General features: G+C 44.6%; 1 protein-coding gene across 1 annotated transcript in view; it reads right to left on the bottom strand.

Moving 5' to 3' along the window:
• Positions 1 to 18,372, bottom strand: part of HCFC2 (host cell factor C2) — a 248,832-nt gene that overhangs the window by 116,262 nt on the left and 114,198 nt on the right. The window contains exon 10 of the mRNA XM_085653253.1: positions 16,361 to 16,501. Within this exon, the coding sequence (XP_085509379.1) occupies positions 16,361 to 16,501 (141 nt within the window). The remainder of the gene's footprint in view (positions 1 to 16,360; positions 16,502 to 18,372) is intronic.

Genomic DNA, 18,372 nt, shown 5'->3' with positions numbered 1-18,372 from the left:
CCCGCGGCGGGGCACGCCGCATAACATTAGAAAAGAGAGTTGCCTCCAAGGATGAAGCCACACCACGGCAAGTTGAAACCTTTATTTGCGGATTGCAGGACAAACAAACCATCTGCTCCATAGCAAAAGTCTCGAGCCAAACGCGTTTCGAGCGTCAAACCGCTCTTGTTCACTGGCAGGCAGGGGAAAGGCAGCACACGCACCACCTGCGCAGAATTAAATATCCCGCCCCAGTGGGCGTCTGCGCTAAGCATGCTGGTAGTTGTGGTGCAAAGTCAATGTTAGTCAATGTTACCCCCAGTGGGTTGCATGCCTCGCCCCCAAATATTTGCAATAATTACCCAAGTGGGCTGCTTGAAGCAATTTGGGCTGCCATCCTGCCCATACACCATCCACAAAGCGGACTCGCCGTCCCCACAACGTCTTTGATTCTTGTCGTTGAAGGCCCGCCATGATAGCAGTGGGGCTCCCCCGCGGCGGGGCACGCCGCATAACATTAGAAAAGAGAGTTGCCTCCAAGGATGAAGCCACACCACGGCAAGTTGAAACCTTTATTTGCGGATTGCAGGACAAACAAACCATCTGCTCCATAGCAAAAGTCTCGAGCCAAACGCGTTTCGAGCGTCAAACCGCTCTTGTTCACTGGCAGGCAGGGGAAAGGCAGCACACGCACCACCTGCGCAGAATTAAATATCCCGCCCCAGTGGGCGTCTGCGCTAAGCATGCTGGTAGTTGTGGTGCAAAGTCAATGTTAGTCAATGTTACCCCCAGTGGGTTGCATGCCTCGCCCCCAAATATTTGCAATAATTACCCAAGTGGGCTGCTTGAAGCAATTTGGGCTGCCATCCTGCCCATACACCATCCACAAAGCGGACTCGCCGTCCCCACAACGTCTTTGATTCTTGTCGTTGAAGGCCCGCCATGATAGCAGTGGGGCTCCCCCGCGGCGGGGCACGCCGCATAACATTAGAAAAGAGAGTTGCCTCCAAGGATGAAGCCACACCACGGCAAGTTGAAACCTTTATTTGCGGATTGCAGGACAAACAAACCATCTGCTCCATAGCAAAAGTCTCGAGCCAAACGCGTTTCGAGCGTCAAACCGCTCTTGTTCACTGGCAGGCAGGGGAAAGGCAGCACACGCACCACCTGCGCAGAATTAAATATCCTGCCCCAGTGGGCGTCTGCGCTAAGCATGCTGGTAGTTGTGGTGCAAAGTCAATGTTAGTCAATGTTACCCCCAGTGGGTTGCATGCCTCGCCCCCAAATATTTGCAATAATTACCCAAGTGGGCTGCTTGAAGCAATTTGGGCTACCATCCTGCCCATACACCATCCACAAAGCGGACTCGCCGTCCCCACAACGTCTTTGATTCTTGTCGTTGAAGGCCCGCCATGATAGCAGTGGGGCTCCCCCGCGGCGGGGCACGCCGCATAACATTAGAAAAGAGAGTTGCCTCCAAGGATGAAGCCACACCACGGCAAGTTGAAACCTTTATTTGCGGATTGCAGGACAAACAAACCATCTGCTCCATAGCAAAAGTCTCGAGCCAAACGCGTTTCGAGCGTCAAACCGCTCTTGTTCACTGGCAGGCAGGGGAAAGGCAGCACACGCACCACCTGCGCAGAATTAAATATCCCGCCCCAGTGGGCGTCTGCGCTAAGCATGCTGGTAGGTGTGGTTTGGACGAAAGGAGGCCTGGCAGCGGGGCGTGCTATTAACAACGATGGCAGTTTCTGGACTTATCTTCACCCACTGGGGATGATGTTGCAGAAGTTAGCGGTATCCACAGGGGTTCAAGAATCGCCTTAAGTCCTTGGCAACTATTTTGTGGACTACTGTATCCAAGATGCTGTGCGCCCACAGGGGCGGGACTATTAATGAAATAAATATGGCGTATGACACCGCTGCTTGTGCATCTTTATGTTCAGCCACTGATGAAGAGCGAATTGGATGCTCGAAACGCGTCTGGCTACGTATGGAGGTGGGAAGAGATTCTGTCACCGTTGCTGCCTGCTGTGGTGTGCGTTTACTCCTTTCGGTGTGATGTTTTCATCGAGGCACCCTCATGGTTTTTTATATATATATATATATATATATATATATATATATATATATATATATATATATATATATATATATATATATATATATATATATATATCCGAAAATCCTGTGAGCTTTTCCCCACCAAGAAAATGACTCGCACACCAGGGTACGTGTAAACAAAAGATGTATTATTGGTGACGCGTTTCGACCAGAAAGGTCTTCTTCACAAGCCTGGCTTGTGAAGAAGACCTTTCTGGAATCTCCACAGAGGGCTCCAATTCCGGACGGGTCCCCTATTGGTCTCACTCAATGCCGACGACACCATACTGTATGTTAGAGAGCCTCAACTGAACCTGGCTCCTCTGATACGTGAAATACTTCGCTTTGGTCGTCATTACGGGCTGGGTATCAATTGGCATAAGTCCATAATCTTCCCATTGACCAGCGGCACTTCTCCTTGGCAGTGCGAGTATCTGCTGGAGTGGTGCTCAGACTCTGTAAGATATTTGGGCATATACATCCATCTGAACACAGAAGAGATTATTCGTCTTAATTATGGCTGCGCGATTGCGAAGATTGAATTGCAGGTGGACAAATGGCTACGGCTTCCGCTATCTAAGGCGGCCAGAATCACCATTATAACAAGCATTTGCAATGCAATAGGTTCGCATTTATAAGAGTTTGAGCTATTGGCATTGTAAAATTACAATGCCTTTTATTTATGTTTTGGTTTTAAAACAAATAAAAGGCATTGTCATTTACAATGTCAGTAGCATAAACTCGCATAAAAGCAGTGTGCGGCGTGCAGCAGTGTGCGGCGTGCAGCAGTGTGTGGCGTGCAGCAGTGTGTGGCGTGCAGCGGCATGCAGCAGTGTGTGGCGTGCAGCAGTGTGCGGCGTGCAGCAGTGTGTGGCGTGCAGCAGTGTGAGGCGTGCAGTAACAACACAAAATAAAGCATGCCAAGACTGACTGACAGAAAAAAGTAAACAACCACAAATGCGTATTGTGAAAAGTGTGGATGAGCACATACAAAACACACACGTTGGCCAACACTTACAAGATCTTAGAAAGATCCGTTGAACCTCCCCTGCACATTTGAGACACGCCCAATAGATATGGACCTATTCGGGAAATGACCTGGGGCTTTGACAGTTACACTCTGCAGCATTACCAACACAGCGCTACTCACACAATATGCGTGCCACTCAATGTGAAGAGTGACAGCCAAGGAACTGGAGGCGCTGGGAACTATAGTTGAGCGCCTTGTGACTTCAGGCTCACAGGGTTCCAGGTCCATTACTCCTCCCTCCTTAGAGTGCAATTTGACAGTGTGTCAGTATTACAGTGAAGCCTTCCATTGTCAGGGTAGATAGGAGGGCGAGTTGTGGTAGACTTTAGAGGTATTTGATAAGGGAGTTAGTTGATGGTAAGGTTATGTGCTCAATGCCAGGATGGATGGTGACTTAAGCAGAATGATACATAACAAGCATTTACAATGCAATGGTCTCGGCATTGTTAAAGTTAGAGCTATTGGCATTGCTCATTACATTATTTTTGTTTATGTTTTTGTTTTTAAAACATTTAACCCCTTCAGCGCGGCGCGGATTCCCGCGCCACGCTGAAGGTTCGTTGCGCGGGCGGGCTCATGACGGAACGGTTCCGTCATGAGCACAGCCCAACCGACGCTCATGACGGAACCGTTCCGTCATGAGCGTCGAAGGGGTTAAAGAAACGGCATTGTTATTTACAATGTCAATAGCTTAATCTCACCAAAACCCCACTGTGACATTGCCAGCCGTAGAGAGAGGCCGTGCTTTACATAAAATACACACTGTGACTGCCAGTCTAAGGGAGAGGCCCCACTTCACACCAAAAACACACTGTGACGCTTCCAGCCCCAGAGAGAGGCCATGCTTTACACCAAATACACATCACGGCAGTGCCAGCTGCAGGGAGAGGCCGTGCTTCACAGCAGATACACACCGTGGCACTGCCAGCTGCAGGGAGAGGCCGTGCTTTACTAAGCCCTTGTACTAGCGGAGATAAAGGTGATTAAAGGTGTCACTGCCTACGTGACGTAGATGTCTCAGACGGGTCGGCGGTGGCTGTCAACCGCTATTTAGAAGGGCGATATATGCAGAAGAAACGTCGAGACGAATACAAACTGGGGCGACAGATATGACCGACAAACCAGTCACAAGTCTCTTAACGATTCGCGAGGACACAAGGGTGGGGCTTGGCAGACTCTACACGAACGTTACAGACCCAGGATTGCTAACCTTCTTTTGCCCCGAAGATCTTGCCGCATACTAACCCCCCCGACGGTCCAGTACGCAGAGTAAAACTATGTGTAAGGGGCGTCGCCGTTAGCGTCACTGAGGAGGAGACTAGGACACACAGAGCCTCCTTGGGCGGGGCCACCCACGTGATCGCTTTGGCACGATGCCGTATGAAAGGGAGAGGCGGGGTGGCTGTCGTGTTGAGTCTACTATAACTAATCGGTACTAAAGCGTCATTGAGGTGGGCGCGGTTACGCGCTTGGTAGTAGAGGTTAAGAAAACAGAACGGAAGCGCACTTTTCAAGACTTGTGGTGTGTGTTGTATGTGTAACTAATGTAAGTCCAGGACTTCACTAAAATACCCCACATTTCACTACATACAAGACATGGGTGGATAATTATGAAGGTCTGTTATAATATGTATTTAATATATTAGTAACAAAATAAATCATTATACAATGACTGACAAACATATTCAATTTAGTTGATGTAATGACGAGAGACAACGTGTTTCACTGTTTCTCATGCCCAGCTCTTCGGTCACCTGAGACCACTTAATAGAATGGTTGCCGAAATTCAGCTTTCCAATATGGCGGTGTCACTGGCGTTTTTATTCCCGGTACTATTTCCAAGCCTGGAAGTCTCTATTGCGCGAAATTATTGCAGCGCTTTTCACAAGCACTAATTAAATTGCATAAATTGAAATTCACATATATGGTTTTAGGGCAAGGGGATAGTAAGCGATGTGTTTCTAATCACAGGATCATATAGCGACGCACTCGTCACCCAGTTCAACAAGCACACCACCGCCTTTCTCCGAGGCAAAGCAGAAATGCCTCGGAGAAAGGCAGCAGCGGTTTCGGATTCCGGGGCGTGTTTTTCTTTTCTCTCCTCCAGCCATTGGCTGGAGGAGATAATTAGACTTCTTGAAAACAACACGCCCCCGAATCCGAAAAGGACGGGGCCTGTTTGGAGTGACAGACCTCTTCTCCAATGGCTGGCCAGCATTGAAGAGGCCAGCCAATGGAGAACAGGGGAGAAGAGGGGCGGGTTCAAGCCCCTCTTCTCCAAGTCATTAAATCTCGGATCGAGACTGCGCAAGCGCAGCCTTCGAGCCGAGACCTAAAAAGGCAGTGGGCCCTGCATTATAAGCACTTGCAACAAATCAAGCACTTAAACCGTGCATAATTGTGCTCCTCAGTAAAAACTAGTGACTTTTGAAAACACCTACATAAAACTCCATACTATCTGGGCACAGCCCTCCAGTAGGACAAAGCACAAATAATGACTTCGCCCATAGCCACAAATAAAACTATAGTGGACACAAAAAGTGAAAAAAAAATATTAAAATAGGAACATAAGTAAGGTGCACAGTTTTTGCAGATCAAAGACACCCATGTGTTTGGGATGTTCAACACCAACTTTTACAAAGCAGGGGGAATTCTGAACTCACAACCGATGGCTCTAAGCACATTTAACAATAACCATGCCATCCCAAACACCTTCTCATACACATTCAGTATACAGGCAAGCCATGACGACTCTCACCAACACCCAAGAATATATAGCGTGGAAAATGCTCATGTGTAGATAATCTGATCACACATACAAACACACGAGTATTCAGCATATTAGCCACAGTAAGACCAACGGTATAGAGAGTAAAGAAATGACATTTTATCGAGGTGCTGGTGCGAGACTCTTGTGGGAGAACTTACATGTCTGGCAGAAAGAGGCACACCATGGCTGAATAGGCACAACTGTCACCTCAGTCATCTTCAGTGTGCCTGCATCTAAGCAACTCCAGCCATAAAGCAGGACGCATGAGGCCAACTGAAGGGAGGAGGGGTGGGTAAGGAGTGATGAGCGCATGATAAACGGCAAAAGCACTTAGACACAGCGCTCTTAAATATTTCTAAAAGAAAAGTTATCTGGGAGAAAATGGCTTTATCATCGCACCTGGCAGAGGGCCTATGGCAAACGCTCCACAGACATGACCAGGCATTGCAGGTCACCTAAATGCCACCCAAAAAAAATAAAACTCCATATCTGCCTGGTTGTAATAAGGACAAAAGGACCAGATGATGGACGCAATGCTGAACAATGCAAACATTCTCCCCAGTCAGTTGTAATGGGAAGCATAACCATGCCCATGGGAACAACCGTATTCCAAAGGCGGTATCATTGAGGAGGAGTATTTATAAAAGGAGGGACTAATCAGATATAGAACACGGTTTTGCTTCAGTCTTTACTAAAACACATAGTACCTACCAAAGTATTATAGGTGATGATACACTTAATACCATATGTCTCATACTATTTAAGATTTCACTTCTGGTGGATTCCCTCAATCAAAAGCACTAACCGTACTTCTGCTGTGTTTCATCGTATACCCTACCTCCAATCTCTGAAACAGGAAGTGCCATCAGAAGAGGGCAGGGCTGGTGTGAGCTCGGAGGGTCCATTAAAACGGCGAAGGTGCATAATAAGGATTTAAATTGTATTTCTAAAAACAAGCGTATATACGCTGTAAGTGCGTCACGGCAGTACAGCTTGCACACGCAGCTACTACTCCTAAGTGAACATACAGTGCTACCATCTGACAGGAAAAACAAGAAATCGAGCCACTGTTCTTCAGCAACGCGCCAAACACAAGATACATTTCATTTATTGCGACTATTAAAAGAATAAATCCAGGGTGAAAAGCAATCCAAGCGGCGGAGAACGCCGTCACATACGTCTGATAAACACACATGATGTTTATAAACACAGCGACTCACAAAAAATGCATCAATTATTCAGTGCAGCAATTCAGACTGCCGGGGAATGAACAATACAATCAATTTGACTCGTAATGCATTAATCATGGACTTCGAAACTGCGCTTTCGGGTCTCTGCACTTCAGGCAGGTGGGTGGTTAATAGCCACAGGCATGAAGGCAGGAATCATGTCGTACTAATCGGACGATTCACCTTCTTTGTATCGGCGGTGTGTCTGACAAGAATCAGCAGTGCTGGGAAGGGAGGGGGCGCACACGTGCTGGATATAACACACATGATACTGAGAACGGAACACGTTCATGGGAGAAGAGTTTCGTTCTCCCTCTTAAGGTTCATTTTAATGTGTAGACTTTATCGGAGAGGAAGCACATTAAGAGGTATTTGGAGGGGGTAGATTTTGCCAGGTAAAGTTGCTTAGTCACTAAAATGTTCGTCAGAGGAAATCAAGTAGGACATGAGGAGTATGCAATAGCCAGCGAGGAAGAGCCATAAACAAGACAAGCCCGGCGGAGCGTGGCGCGCGTGCTTGGCGGGGGCGGGGGAGCGCATTCCAGGCGGGGGAGCGGATCCTTTGAAGTGCTCCCAAAAGCGGAGTGCATGGCGGCACGATGCGCGTGATTGTGGGCGTGATTGAGCGCGTGCTAGCCATGCAATACGCTTTTGGGAGCACTTTGAAAAGCCCTTTTACAATAGTCTCGCTTTGCGATCGCTTACGCGATAGCAAGGCGAGACCTAAAAATGATAGTACTTCCTACATTTTTGTATCTTTTTAATAATATCCCCATACCCCTCACTCAAAATTTCTTCGCCTCGCTGCGGGCTCATTTGATTAGATTGGTCTGGGGAGGGAAGCAGCCACGGGTCCGCTGGAAGATACTCATGCTTCCGCACAATAGAGGCGGACTTGGAATACCAGATTTGTATCTATATTATTTGGTTGCGCAGTGTGCCCAAGCCTATGCATGGTACCACGCAGACGCACGGATTCCATTTCTTCGCCCGGAAGCTGATTTTGTGCTCCTGGGCCGATTGGCCGCGGTGTTGCCTAAGGGCGTACCCAGAAGTCCAGTTGATATTCAAACGGTGTCTACCACGAGCTGGGCTTGGAGTAGGCTATTGCGCTACATGGATCAGCCTATCTTATACTCAACTTCTCTCCCGTTACCTAATGAGGGATGGCTTCCGATCACTGGCGAGAAACTTGTGCAACGCACTTTGACGAAGTTTGACATCACCAAGAATGGTGATCTATACCCGGGCGGGCACGTATTCTCGATGTCGGAGGAGGCGCGATTCAGTGATGCCACTTTCATGGACAGATTTATCCTTAATCGGCTGTATTGCACAGTCAGGTCGGGAATTAGGGGATTCCCCCTCGAACTGGCTTCCTTTGAGCCACTTACTCTCCTCATCGACACGGCCACAGGGGCACATCTTATTTCTAAACTGTACAAGCTATGTATTGCGCAGGTTCCCTGCACGGACGACAAACTACGACTGGCATAGGAGACTGACCTGGGTAGGCCCATCACGGATGAACAGTGGTCCGCTTGCTGTAAGGTCACCAAAAAGATATCCCTCAATAGCCGCCACAAACTCTTACACTACAGGTTTTTCCACAGAAGCTACATGACGCCGGCTAAACTTCACTCCATTGATCCCAAGCGGCCCCACACATGCTGGAAGTGTGCCTCCCCTCATGCTGACTTTGCCCATATGACCTGGACTTGTCCGAAATTGCAACCATACTGGGCGCAGATACACAAAATCATGGGGGACATGCTGGGGCTTACCCTGGTTCCTACCCCGGAAGTGGCGTTGCTGGGATACACGGTTAACTTTCCCAAGTCCGTGAGGAGGCTGGCGTCGCTGGGCTTTCTACTAGCAAAGCGAGAAATTGCTAAGCGCTAGGGTAGTGGGGCGGTTCCAGCAACTAATGCATGGCTTACTGATATGCCTTACTGTAGCACAAACAGCGAGATTTACTCCAGCCTTCTTTCTGCAACAGCTCGTCCCAAAGATATCTGGGGTCCCTACAGAACATATATCGCGAATATGCCGGGCGCCTCTCCCACACACTCTGACTCAGGAATTGTGCCCACAGGGGTAGGTTAGATTTGGCTGTGGGGCCTCTGTGTGAACGTGCGGGCCTCGGGGAGGTTGTGGTGCGACGGGTCCCCCTTGCCTTGGGTATGATTTCTGGGTGGCGCATGGGTTTGGCACTGCAGGATTTGAATGGCATGGCTCTTATGCAGGAGAGGGGCATGGTGGGGGTCAGTGATACATTGCATGCCCACATGGGAACTGAGGGGCTGGGTTGCTGCAACAAAGAACAGGAAATTGCCGCCTGGAGCCGGGCTTATCTATTGTTAACGGACACAGGAGTATTGCCATCGCACTGTTTGATTCACGCTCATGACAGTTGTAACAATTGCAGAGATCTCGTATTGATTTGTTTACAAAAGATAAATAAAGTTATTTTTTTTAAAAAGAAGACCTTTCTGGTCGAAAGGTGTCTCAAGTGACAGTGAACCACAACTATCAAAGGACCACATAGAAACAGTGACTCCCACAACAAGTTGAAACACACTAAAGACAATTATCTGATCCACCGAAAAAAAGGAAAGTAGACAGGGGGCGAGACACAAGACACTCACTGAATACTGTAGCCAAGGGGACACCCACTTCTAATATAGGAGCCCCCCACTGCCAGGCTCAAAAGAGACCACACCTAAAGTGGACTTGGAAATAAAGGATATAAAGGAAAGTCAATCTACAAATAAGGGAATAGAAAACGAAGCCAGAAGATTGCAATCTCGCAAACAATACAACTCCTCCAAGCCAATCATCCTCTAGTCGAACCTCCAGTGAAGTTATTTTGCCCAGGAGTGGGAGCAGCAGTGTCCAGCAGGAGCCAGTTCTTACAGCCTCAGAGAACACAAACCAACAGCAGAAAATGAAAAAATCAATACCGGTTGAGGCGGAAGGATACACATATGACACCAACGGCACCAGCTGGGTACTGCCAACTATACACCCTCAAGCCCAGGTGAGATTGAAGATCCGGACCTGTTACAACAAGGACAGGAAACAAGGAAACACCAGCAAGTCTTTAGTTCAAGTCCAAATTCTCTGATCTTCATGCCACGTAAAACATACGGTAATCCCCTTCAGGACAACTCAACTGTAAGTTTGGAGCTCACCAAGGACCAGGAGAAATTGCTGTCCTCCATAAACACGACTCTTACAGAAGCAATTAACGCCCTCACCTGGCAATCACACAAACTGGAAATCCAAATTGACATAATCCAAACAATAGCCTTAGCGATTGTAAAAGCCTCAACCAAACCAGACAACATAGAAAATGGGCTTAAAGTCAGGGAGTACCATTGCTCTGATATTGTAGACAAACTAATGACACTCCTGAAAGTCCTGTTAACAAGGATGAATGAGCTAAGGAACCTTAACTCGCCGGGTCAGCAAAACCCAGACAATGATACTATAGGATCAGTCGCCAAAGGCCTAGTCATTTCAAAAGGTCAAGTAGAACAATTTTAAAAGGCAGTAGGCAAGGAAGAGGTAACTAGAGACTCCTTCATTTCCAGTCAATGTCACCGCAACACAATCGCTATCCAAAAAGAATCCAACACTATAAGATCAAATTCAATAAAAGGTGGCAAATTTCAACCAAATATTCAACAAGGAGAACAAGCAAAGGTTGCCTCAAAACTCAAATTAGTAAAAAAACTGCCATGGGCCTCAAAGGCATCCGACTTGTCAATCACTGAGTTACCAACGACTCAGTAAACTATAAGTTCCTGTATGCAAGAAAACACAGCAAGTAAGCTATCAAGGCGTGCAAATAAAAGGTTAAAAAAAGCTGCAGAAATACCAAAAGATGACACAAATCAGAAGGAGCTGGGGACAGCACCCTCATGCCCCAGCAGAGCCATTAGCAAAGCTAACTCCTAATCAGGATGTGCTAGGAAAGAAGAAGTCATATCCAATCTTTACAAAGGCATCCAAACAAAGCAAACCTTTTGGAAAAGGGAACATAAAGGGAACTACCATATCCTCACAAGCCATAACCGCAGGGGCCAACCCCACAGTGCCTGAGTTGTTCTGGAACCAAAAAAGCGAGGTACATTACAGCAATCATGAAGAGCCCTCATAGGGAGGATTACAAACACCAACAGAAACCCAAATAAAAAGTTCTCCTCGTGATCAACTTGAAGAGAAATTTTACCCAAAAATCATTTACTTGCAGGACGCGAGGGAAAATAAACCAAATTCAGCTCATAGAAGCAACGCACGGAAGACCATATTTCACCCTCTGCATAAATCAAAGGGTAGGCATGATATACTAAACCGGGCAAACCTATTGAGGCTATTTCATCATTTACCTTCATTGACAGGAATAATAAGTGAAGATATGGTCAGTATACAATTTGTACCCAAAGAGAAAAAATAACAGCCAAGATGACACCATTGTAACATGGAAGAACCATTCCTCTTCAGAAATAGTCCTCCGGGAAAAAAAAAGCTTTGAAAACTGGGGCATAGAAATAGACGAGGTAAAGCAAGAAAAATATATACATACGTTAATCCAACAAACGGACTCTCGAAAAAGTCCAGAGAAGGGCAGAGAAAATTAGCAAAGTGTATTGAGAGGAACAACAAACATACAATTGTTTCAGAACTACAACAACTTGAGTATATCGGTAAGACCCCAGGAAGGAATGATCCAAAAAAAGTAACACATGAAGCATTTCAAAAATCTAAAAGGAGGGAGCAACATGACCAGATAGGCAGTGAGACAGTTTACGCCACTCACCATTCCTGACACCAAGGAGACTCCCCAAGAACAGCGTAACACAAAACAAACAATGGGCATCGAGATTGGAATTAAAAAAACCAATAAAGTTAATCTATCGGGCATTCCTGTAAAGTTGCCGGTATTCATAAGCACTCAAGCATGAATCGGCTAGGAAGATGTTGCAAGAAGGGGACATTGTATGCCTACAAGGAACCTGGGCAACAAAGCTCACGCATATGGAGGGTTTTGCTGGCATCCACAAACCAGCAACCAGATATCGACAGTATGGTAGACCATCTGGTGGAATCTCGATTTGCATAAAACATACAAAAGAACTTGCAACAAGAAAAATAAAAACGGACTCAAAAATGCTGCAGGCGCTCATAGTGGGAGAAAAAGAGGACAAGGAAGGAAGATCTTCACTGCTAATATATGTGTACCTCAATGCTCAGGGTCAGGCAAAATTAGAAACAAGATCCACAATCACCACAATAGAGGAAATTCTATGCACCTATCCATCTCCTGCCAAGGTGATCATGGGCAATTTTAATCTTCATTATCAATGAATGGAGACAAGTGGAACAACGCGTCTAACACACTCAGAAAAAAATGACTTTTTACAAAACTTCAACTTCATGTCTGCAGAGACATTGAATATAAATCAAAATTCAAACTCACCAGAAATTTTCACATATAATAACTGCACAACAATTGATTACATCTTCCTGTGTAACTATCCCAGTCAAAACATAGCTTATTTTGCAATGGCGATGCACAAAACAAGTGACCATGCAGTCCTCCAAGTGGATCTAAGTATCCATTGCAAACAACAAAAACAAGTTACCAACCTAGCCCATACCAGAGGCATCCACAATTACTCATTAATCAGGAGGATAAGATAGAATGAGCAAAAGGCTGCCATAATAGCATCATGGAAAAAAGAACAGGAATGCAAAAATAATAGTTTTAGCCTCGAATATACCATAGAAAATTGGGGCGTGTGGATTCTGGCCCTGAAAACTGCCTTTTTAGGAGGAGCAAGGAACAGTTCCCTAGCAAATAATCTACTCACTATGCAAACCTGGCAAGATAATTACTCATTAAGGGAACTAACCCAGAACTTTAAACGGGCAAAAAGGAATCACTTGAACACTGGTACACAAGTCACTGAGCATAAATGCAGAGAACTCAATGTGGAGCGTAAGCTTCTGATGTGGAATTTAAAACAGACGTACCTTGAGGAACAATGGATTAAGATCGATGAGTTATCCAAGCATCATTCTCACCGGCAGTTCTGGCACTATATTGCACAGATGGAAAATGACAAAGTGGATTGACACAACTCCGTCCCTGCCGAAGTATAGATAAGTCACGTAGCCACAATCTACATAGAAAATAAAAGGTGGGCTCAGCAGGCGAGTACGGAGGACTGCCTGGTCGAGAGTGCAGACGGCAAAGGTGTGCCAAGGACAGCGGCCGGAGGCAAAGATCAAGACGTTCCTGCCGTTCAGGAGATAATAAAAAAAGATATGAAAAGACGTGGCCCCTGGCCCCAACGGGCTCCTGGGAGGAATGTTCAGAGAATACCCGGCATATTGGGGAGGAGTTCTATCTACCTTATTCAATGAATGTCAACTGCAAGCTAATGTTCCGGAATCATGGTGTGGCTTATGCTTACAGCCTATATTTAAGAAAGGAGGCAACACAGAACCAAAAAAATTACAGATTGATTGCCCTTCTGGACATTGAAGGGAAAGCTTATGCTAGCACTCTATTGGCAGAGCTGAACAGATGGATTGAAGATAAAGAAATTCTCCCCCAAATCAAACCAGGTTTCGTAAAGGAGGTTCGACAATTGATAACATAGTGGCGCTATCTTATTTGAGCCAGCAAGCAAACATCTAAAATAAAATAACAGTCTTTGCTTGCTTTTTTCGACTACTCGGCTGCTTTTGTTGGGGTTTCTCGGCATAAGCTTTGGAATAAGCTAGGGAACTGGCAAATCCCAGCAGGCCTTTTGAACGCCCTCATCTCCCTATACAATAAAACCTGGATAAGAATCAAACTAGGAAAAAATACAATCTCGAAAAAGTGCTACACTGATCGTGGCATAAAACAGGGCTGCGTTCTTCCCTGACTCTCTTTAATTTATATACAGCAGATTTAGGGAAGACGCTTCAAAATGCCAACCTTGCAAGTCCTAAAATAGGCCCCAATAAGTTCCAAATATTGCAATAAGCAGATGACCTGGTAGTGATAAACCAGACCTAAATTGGCCTACAAAGGGGAATAGACGCTCTTAATACTGCCGAGACCAACAAATTGGTCATAAATCGCACAAGACCAAAGTGATGATCTTCAGGTGCTGTGCGAAGAAAGCATTACTCAAATGCAAAGTGGGCAACGAGACAATTTCCACTGCAAAAACATTAAATTATCTTGAAGAATGGCTCAGCGACTCTGAGAAAGTGACTTTACATCTACAAAACGAATTCAAAAACTCAGTCGACAATTTACGTTTTGTGCAACACTCCATAAGAAGCTACAGAGTCCAACGACAGTATCAATAAGAAGAGTCATACACTCTACAATAGGTCAATAGCGGTTTATGCACAGCAGGCATTTCCAGGCAAAATGGACAGCCTGCTTGAGAAATTACAATGTCAGGCGTATAAACGCATATTTAAGTTACTAAAGCTTGATTCGACTGGAGATCGGCCTGGTACAGCAAAACCATGAATGCCTAGGAACGCAGGCGAAATATTATTACCAAGTTCTGAAAGCACTCATTGGAAGCGTAAAGAACATGTTGAAACCCATCTCTGAATGGACAACCAACCCATGAAAAACTTACATGCAAAAAGCGGTAGAAATACTTGGCCTGGCAACACAAAACTGGGGCCAACAAGGGTTAGGCTACATGGCCATCAAAAATGCCCTGAATAAACAAATTCAGCAATTATCACAGGAAGCAGACTTATCAAACTATACAGCCGGACTGATTACATCATACAAAGAGCATAAAATACAGCCTTACCTGAAGCAAGCATAGGGGAGGAAGGCACTAATAAATATTCAATGGGCCAGGTTAGTGCCACTTCCAATTAAAGAACTAAATCCCGGATGGAAATCCCTGGCCTCTATAACCAGGTGTAGAATCTGCAAGTATAGAAAGGAGTCCCACCAGCATTTGGTGGGCTGTTCCCTGGTCTGCTATCGCTACGTCAGAAGCTGTTAACCGATGTGTCTATCTAAAGGGACTCCGACGTGCAGAAAAGCAATATCTGCTTTGTTCTCTTGAACAGTACCAACAGAATTGGCCAAATTTGGAAAGTATATGGCTGAGTAGCATGTTCGGCTCTCTGAGAAAGAAGGTCCTGATGACACCAGCGGGCTTGCACAAGCAACAAGTAAACAAACAGGGAAGAGCCTTGCCATGCAGTTCGAGCATGAAGTTCATCATGCGGTACAAGGCACTTGGTTATTTTAACCCAGAAGCGGTTAGACATCCGCGAGGCTTGCATAGGTGCTATCACCTTTTCCCAATCCTGCCACATGACGGCCTCAAGACAGGGAATAAACATTTACTTTCAATCATTGCAGCTAAAACAATACTTTTTAAGACGAACAAACATTCTATTTAATTTTAATGTGTGATACAGATGGAATTTTTAACTGTGTTTTTAATCGATGTAAGAAATATCGCAAATGGTTTAAGTAATTGTGCAATAAAACTTTTCATTCATTCATTTATTCATTAAGAGTGTGGTCAAGTCTGTGACATTTACAAACAATTGCTGAGAGGAAAGCAAAACATTGCAAACAGTATGTTATTATGGTAATTCACAGCATTTTGAAAGCTACTATTATATTAAACAATCACCCCGCTTCATGTCCGTTAAAGCTAAGTGGGTTGCGAAAGTTCATTCTGAAAAAATTGGGTCTTGGTTCTAAAAATGTTTGGGAAGCAATGGTTTATAGGACGGCACCCCATACACTATAGTTTTCATGGGGGGGCATGACAGAATGTTGTACCTGTACAATGGACCTACAACACCTCAAGCCAAAAGTCACCCTATGGGATCAGTGTACTCTGCAGTTGAATGTTTACGATTCTTCCCTCCTCAACTTCACACCCTTACCTACTCCTACATGTTCGTTAATGAACCACAAACAGTAAACTACAACAGATGGATGCTATCTTCGAGATGGGTAGTGCCAACTTTGAAGCATGTATTCAACAGTCTTCTGTGCATTTTTCATACGTACCTCAAACAGATTCTGCTCAAATAATGGCAATGTGGAGTTGGAATCAGTCCTCTTTTCCTAATCACATTCCCTTATTTTTAGACCTTCAACTGTTAGGAGTTACTGTGACGGATATTCATCAACATCCCTTACCAAAACACAAGTAAGCAATTATCTAAAATCAACATTACCTTGTTGGATATGTTCAGATGTCCTTCTGGCAGCAAATAAAACTGGTTGACAATAGCAGTGTTGGTTTTAAAAATCCCCACATCACACCACGTTTTCTCTCCTTTTTTTGCAAATGGCCCTTCATTTAAGTGTGATTTACTCTAATGGAAAAGAATAAATGATATGCAATCAATAAACCTCACATCTATTACATTCATACCAAAACACAAGCCATAAAGACTCTGATGGCTCCAGCTTTCAGGTAAACACGTAAAACTCTGTTTTAAGTCTGGCACTCACACTTTCTATTAATCTGCTATCAACCTAGGAAGAAAATTCAGCTAGTTTCAAGATCTGGTACTATGTTTACATTTACAAACTGCTTTTAGAGCAACCAAACTAGAATGTATGCATTTTCTAAGCATTCTCAAATTTGAAAGAAAAAGTGAGGTACATGAATAACATAATTTATCTAAAATTGCATTTCAGTAGTGAAGCCAACATTTAAACTCAGCGCTGGCGCTTCAACAGGCAAGAATTTAGCCTCTCTTGATCATATTTTCAGGCGCTGTAAGTACACCTCTTCCTCCACATAGTATCCACTTATCGCACATCTCCTGCACTCACCTACCTCAATTCAGTCCTGCAAATTAGAGATGGATGGAAAACATGCACTGACAAACCTAACGAGTCTGGCTTTAATATTGTGTTATCTTCAAGGTAATGCTGTTTTGTAGGCCTCCAACGTGTTGGAGCTTTGCCATATACCCAGATTAATTTTTAGCAATGTTTCCTGTGACAGATCATTAAGAACGGCTCACAAATGCATTGCAAAGGACAGATTGAGGAATGGAAAAACTACTGCCAAAAGGGAGGTTATGAACATGGTCAAGTGAGAAAGGAGTGAGTAATCCTGGATGTGCAGGGACTGAGGCTCAAATTGTAACTGCGGTCTAAACAGGGAACTGAAAAAAGTTTGATTGTAAAATTCTTCTTAATGGAAGCCTGATGTTCCTGCGATGTAGAGGATATTTACGTCTAGGTTGAAATTCTGAGACTGACATGGCATTATGAGATTGAGTAAATTATTCTATGGGTGGTGGTAGATCGAGGGAAGAAAAGAGGTATTCCAGTCTTCACTGAGATTGCAACTTAGTATGATTATCAGTGCTCACTAGTGGGCATTATAATTCCATAAAACGTCATATTTTGGACTACCGAAAAGGTACTACAATGCCATACAGAAGGGCAAATTGTGTGCCATGAAAATATTAATGAACAAATCTTTCCAGTGTAGCAGAGGTTAATGCGAGACCCACCCATGTTTAGTGCGAATTAAATCTTTTTTCCAAACCTGGACTAGATGATGGTGTGAGTAGAAGCACTAGACCTGTTGTGCATTATTCAAATCTTAGCGACTTCCATTCAATTATTTGTGACACTTGTTCTTGCTGCTTGCCTCGCTTTGAGACATTTCCCTCAGGAGGTGTACAGGAGGGGGACAAGTTTCTCACTGTACCCCAACGGATCCGCTTCTAGCAAATTAAATATTCTTCACTCATTGTTTATGTTTGTGGATTATAATATTGCATCAATTTACAGTAAAATATGTTTATTTATCAGAAACCTTTGTCAGGAACTGTGGGTATTAAATTCATTTAAGGTCAAACATATCAATGGATTTGAGATTTTGATCATAACTAAGCAACCACAAATATTCACTGTTTAGCCTGGCAACACTATTCTACCCTACCTGTACTGCTTCCTACTCAAGTGACAATGTCCTTGTATTTATGCAAAAGATAGGGATGTCCATACTTCTTATATCTCTTTAACTGAAATATAATGAGGATTCGGAAATATCAATCAATGTGTCCGGCAGAGAATTCAAATTATTAACCAAATGTACAGCATTAGTTGTGCACTATGGAAAACACTGGTTAAAATGTCCACTGTCACGTGCTCTGCTACCTAAAATGATGACACAACTTCTTTACACAGATTTCCAGCTATTCAGGGGTGTGCGAAACGC

Source organism: Triturus cristatus, chromosome 4_1 (genome assembly GCF_964204655.1).
Source record: "Triturus cristatus chromosome 4_1, aTriCri1.1, whole genome shotgun sequence".
Taxonomy (NCBI): domain Eukaryota; kingdom Metazoa; phylum Chordata; class Amphibia; order Caudata; family Salamandridae; genus Triturus; species Triturus cristatus.
Note: the sequence above shows the minus strand (reverse complement) of the source record. Positions and strands in the feature narration are given on the sequence as shown.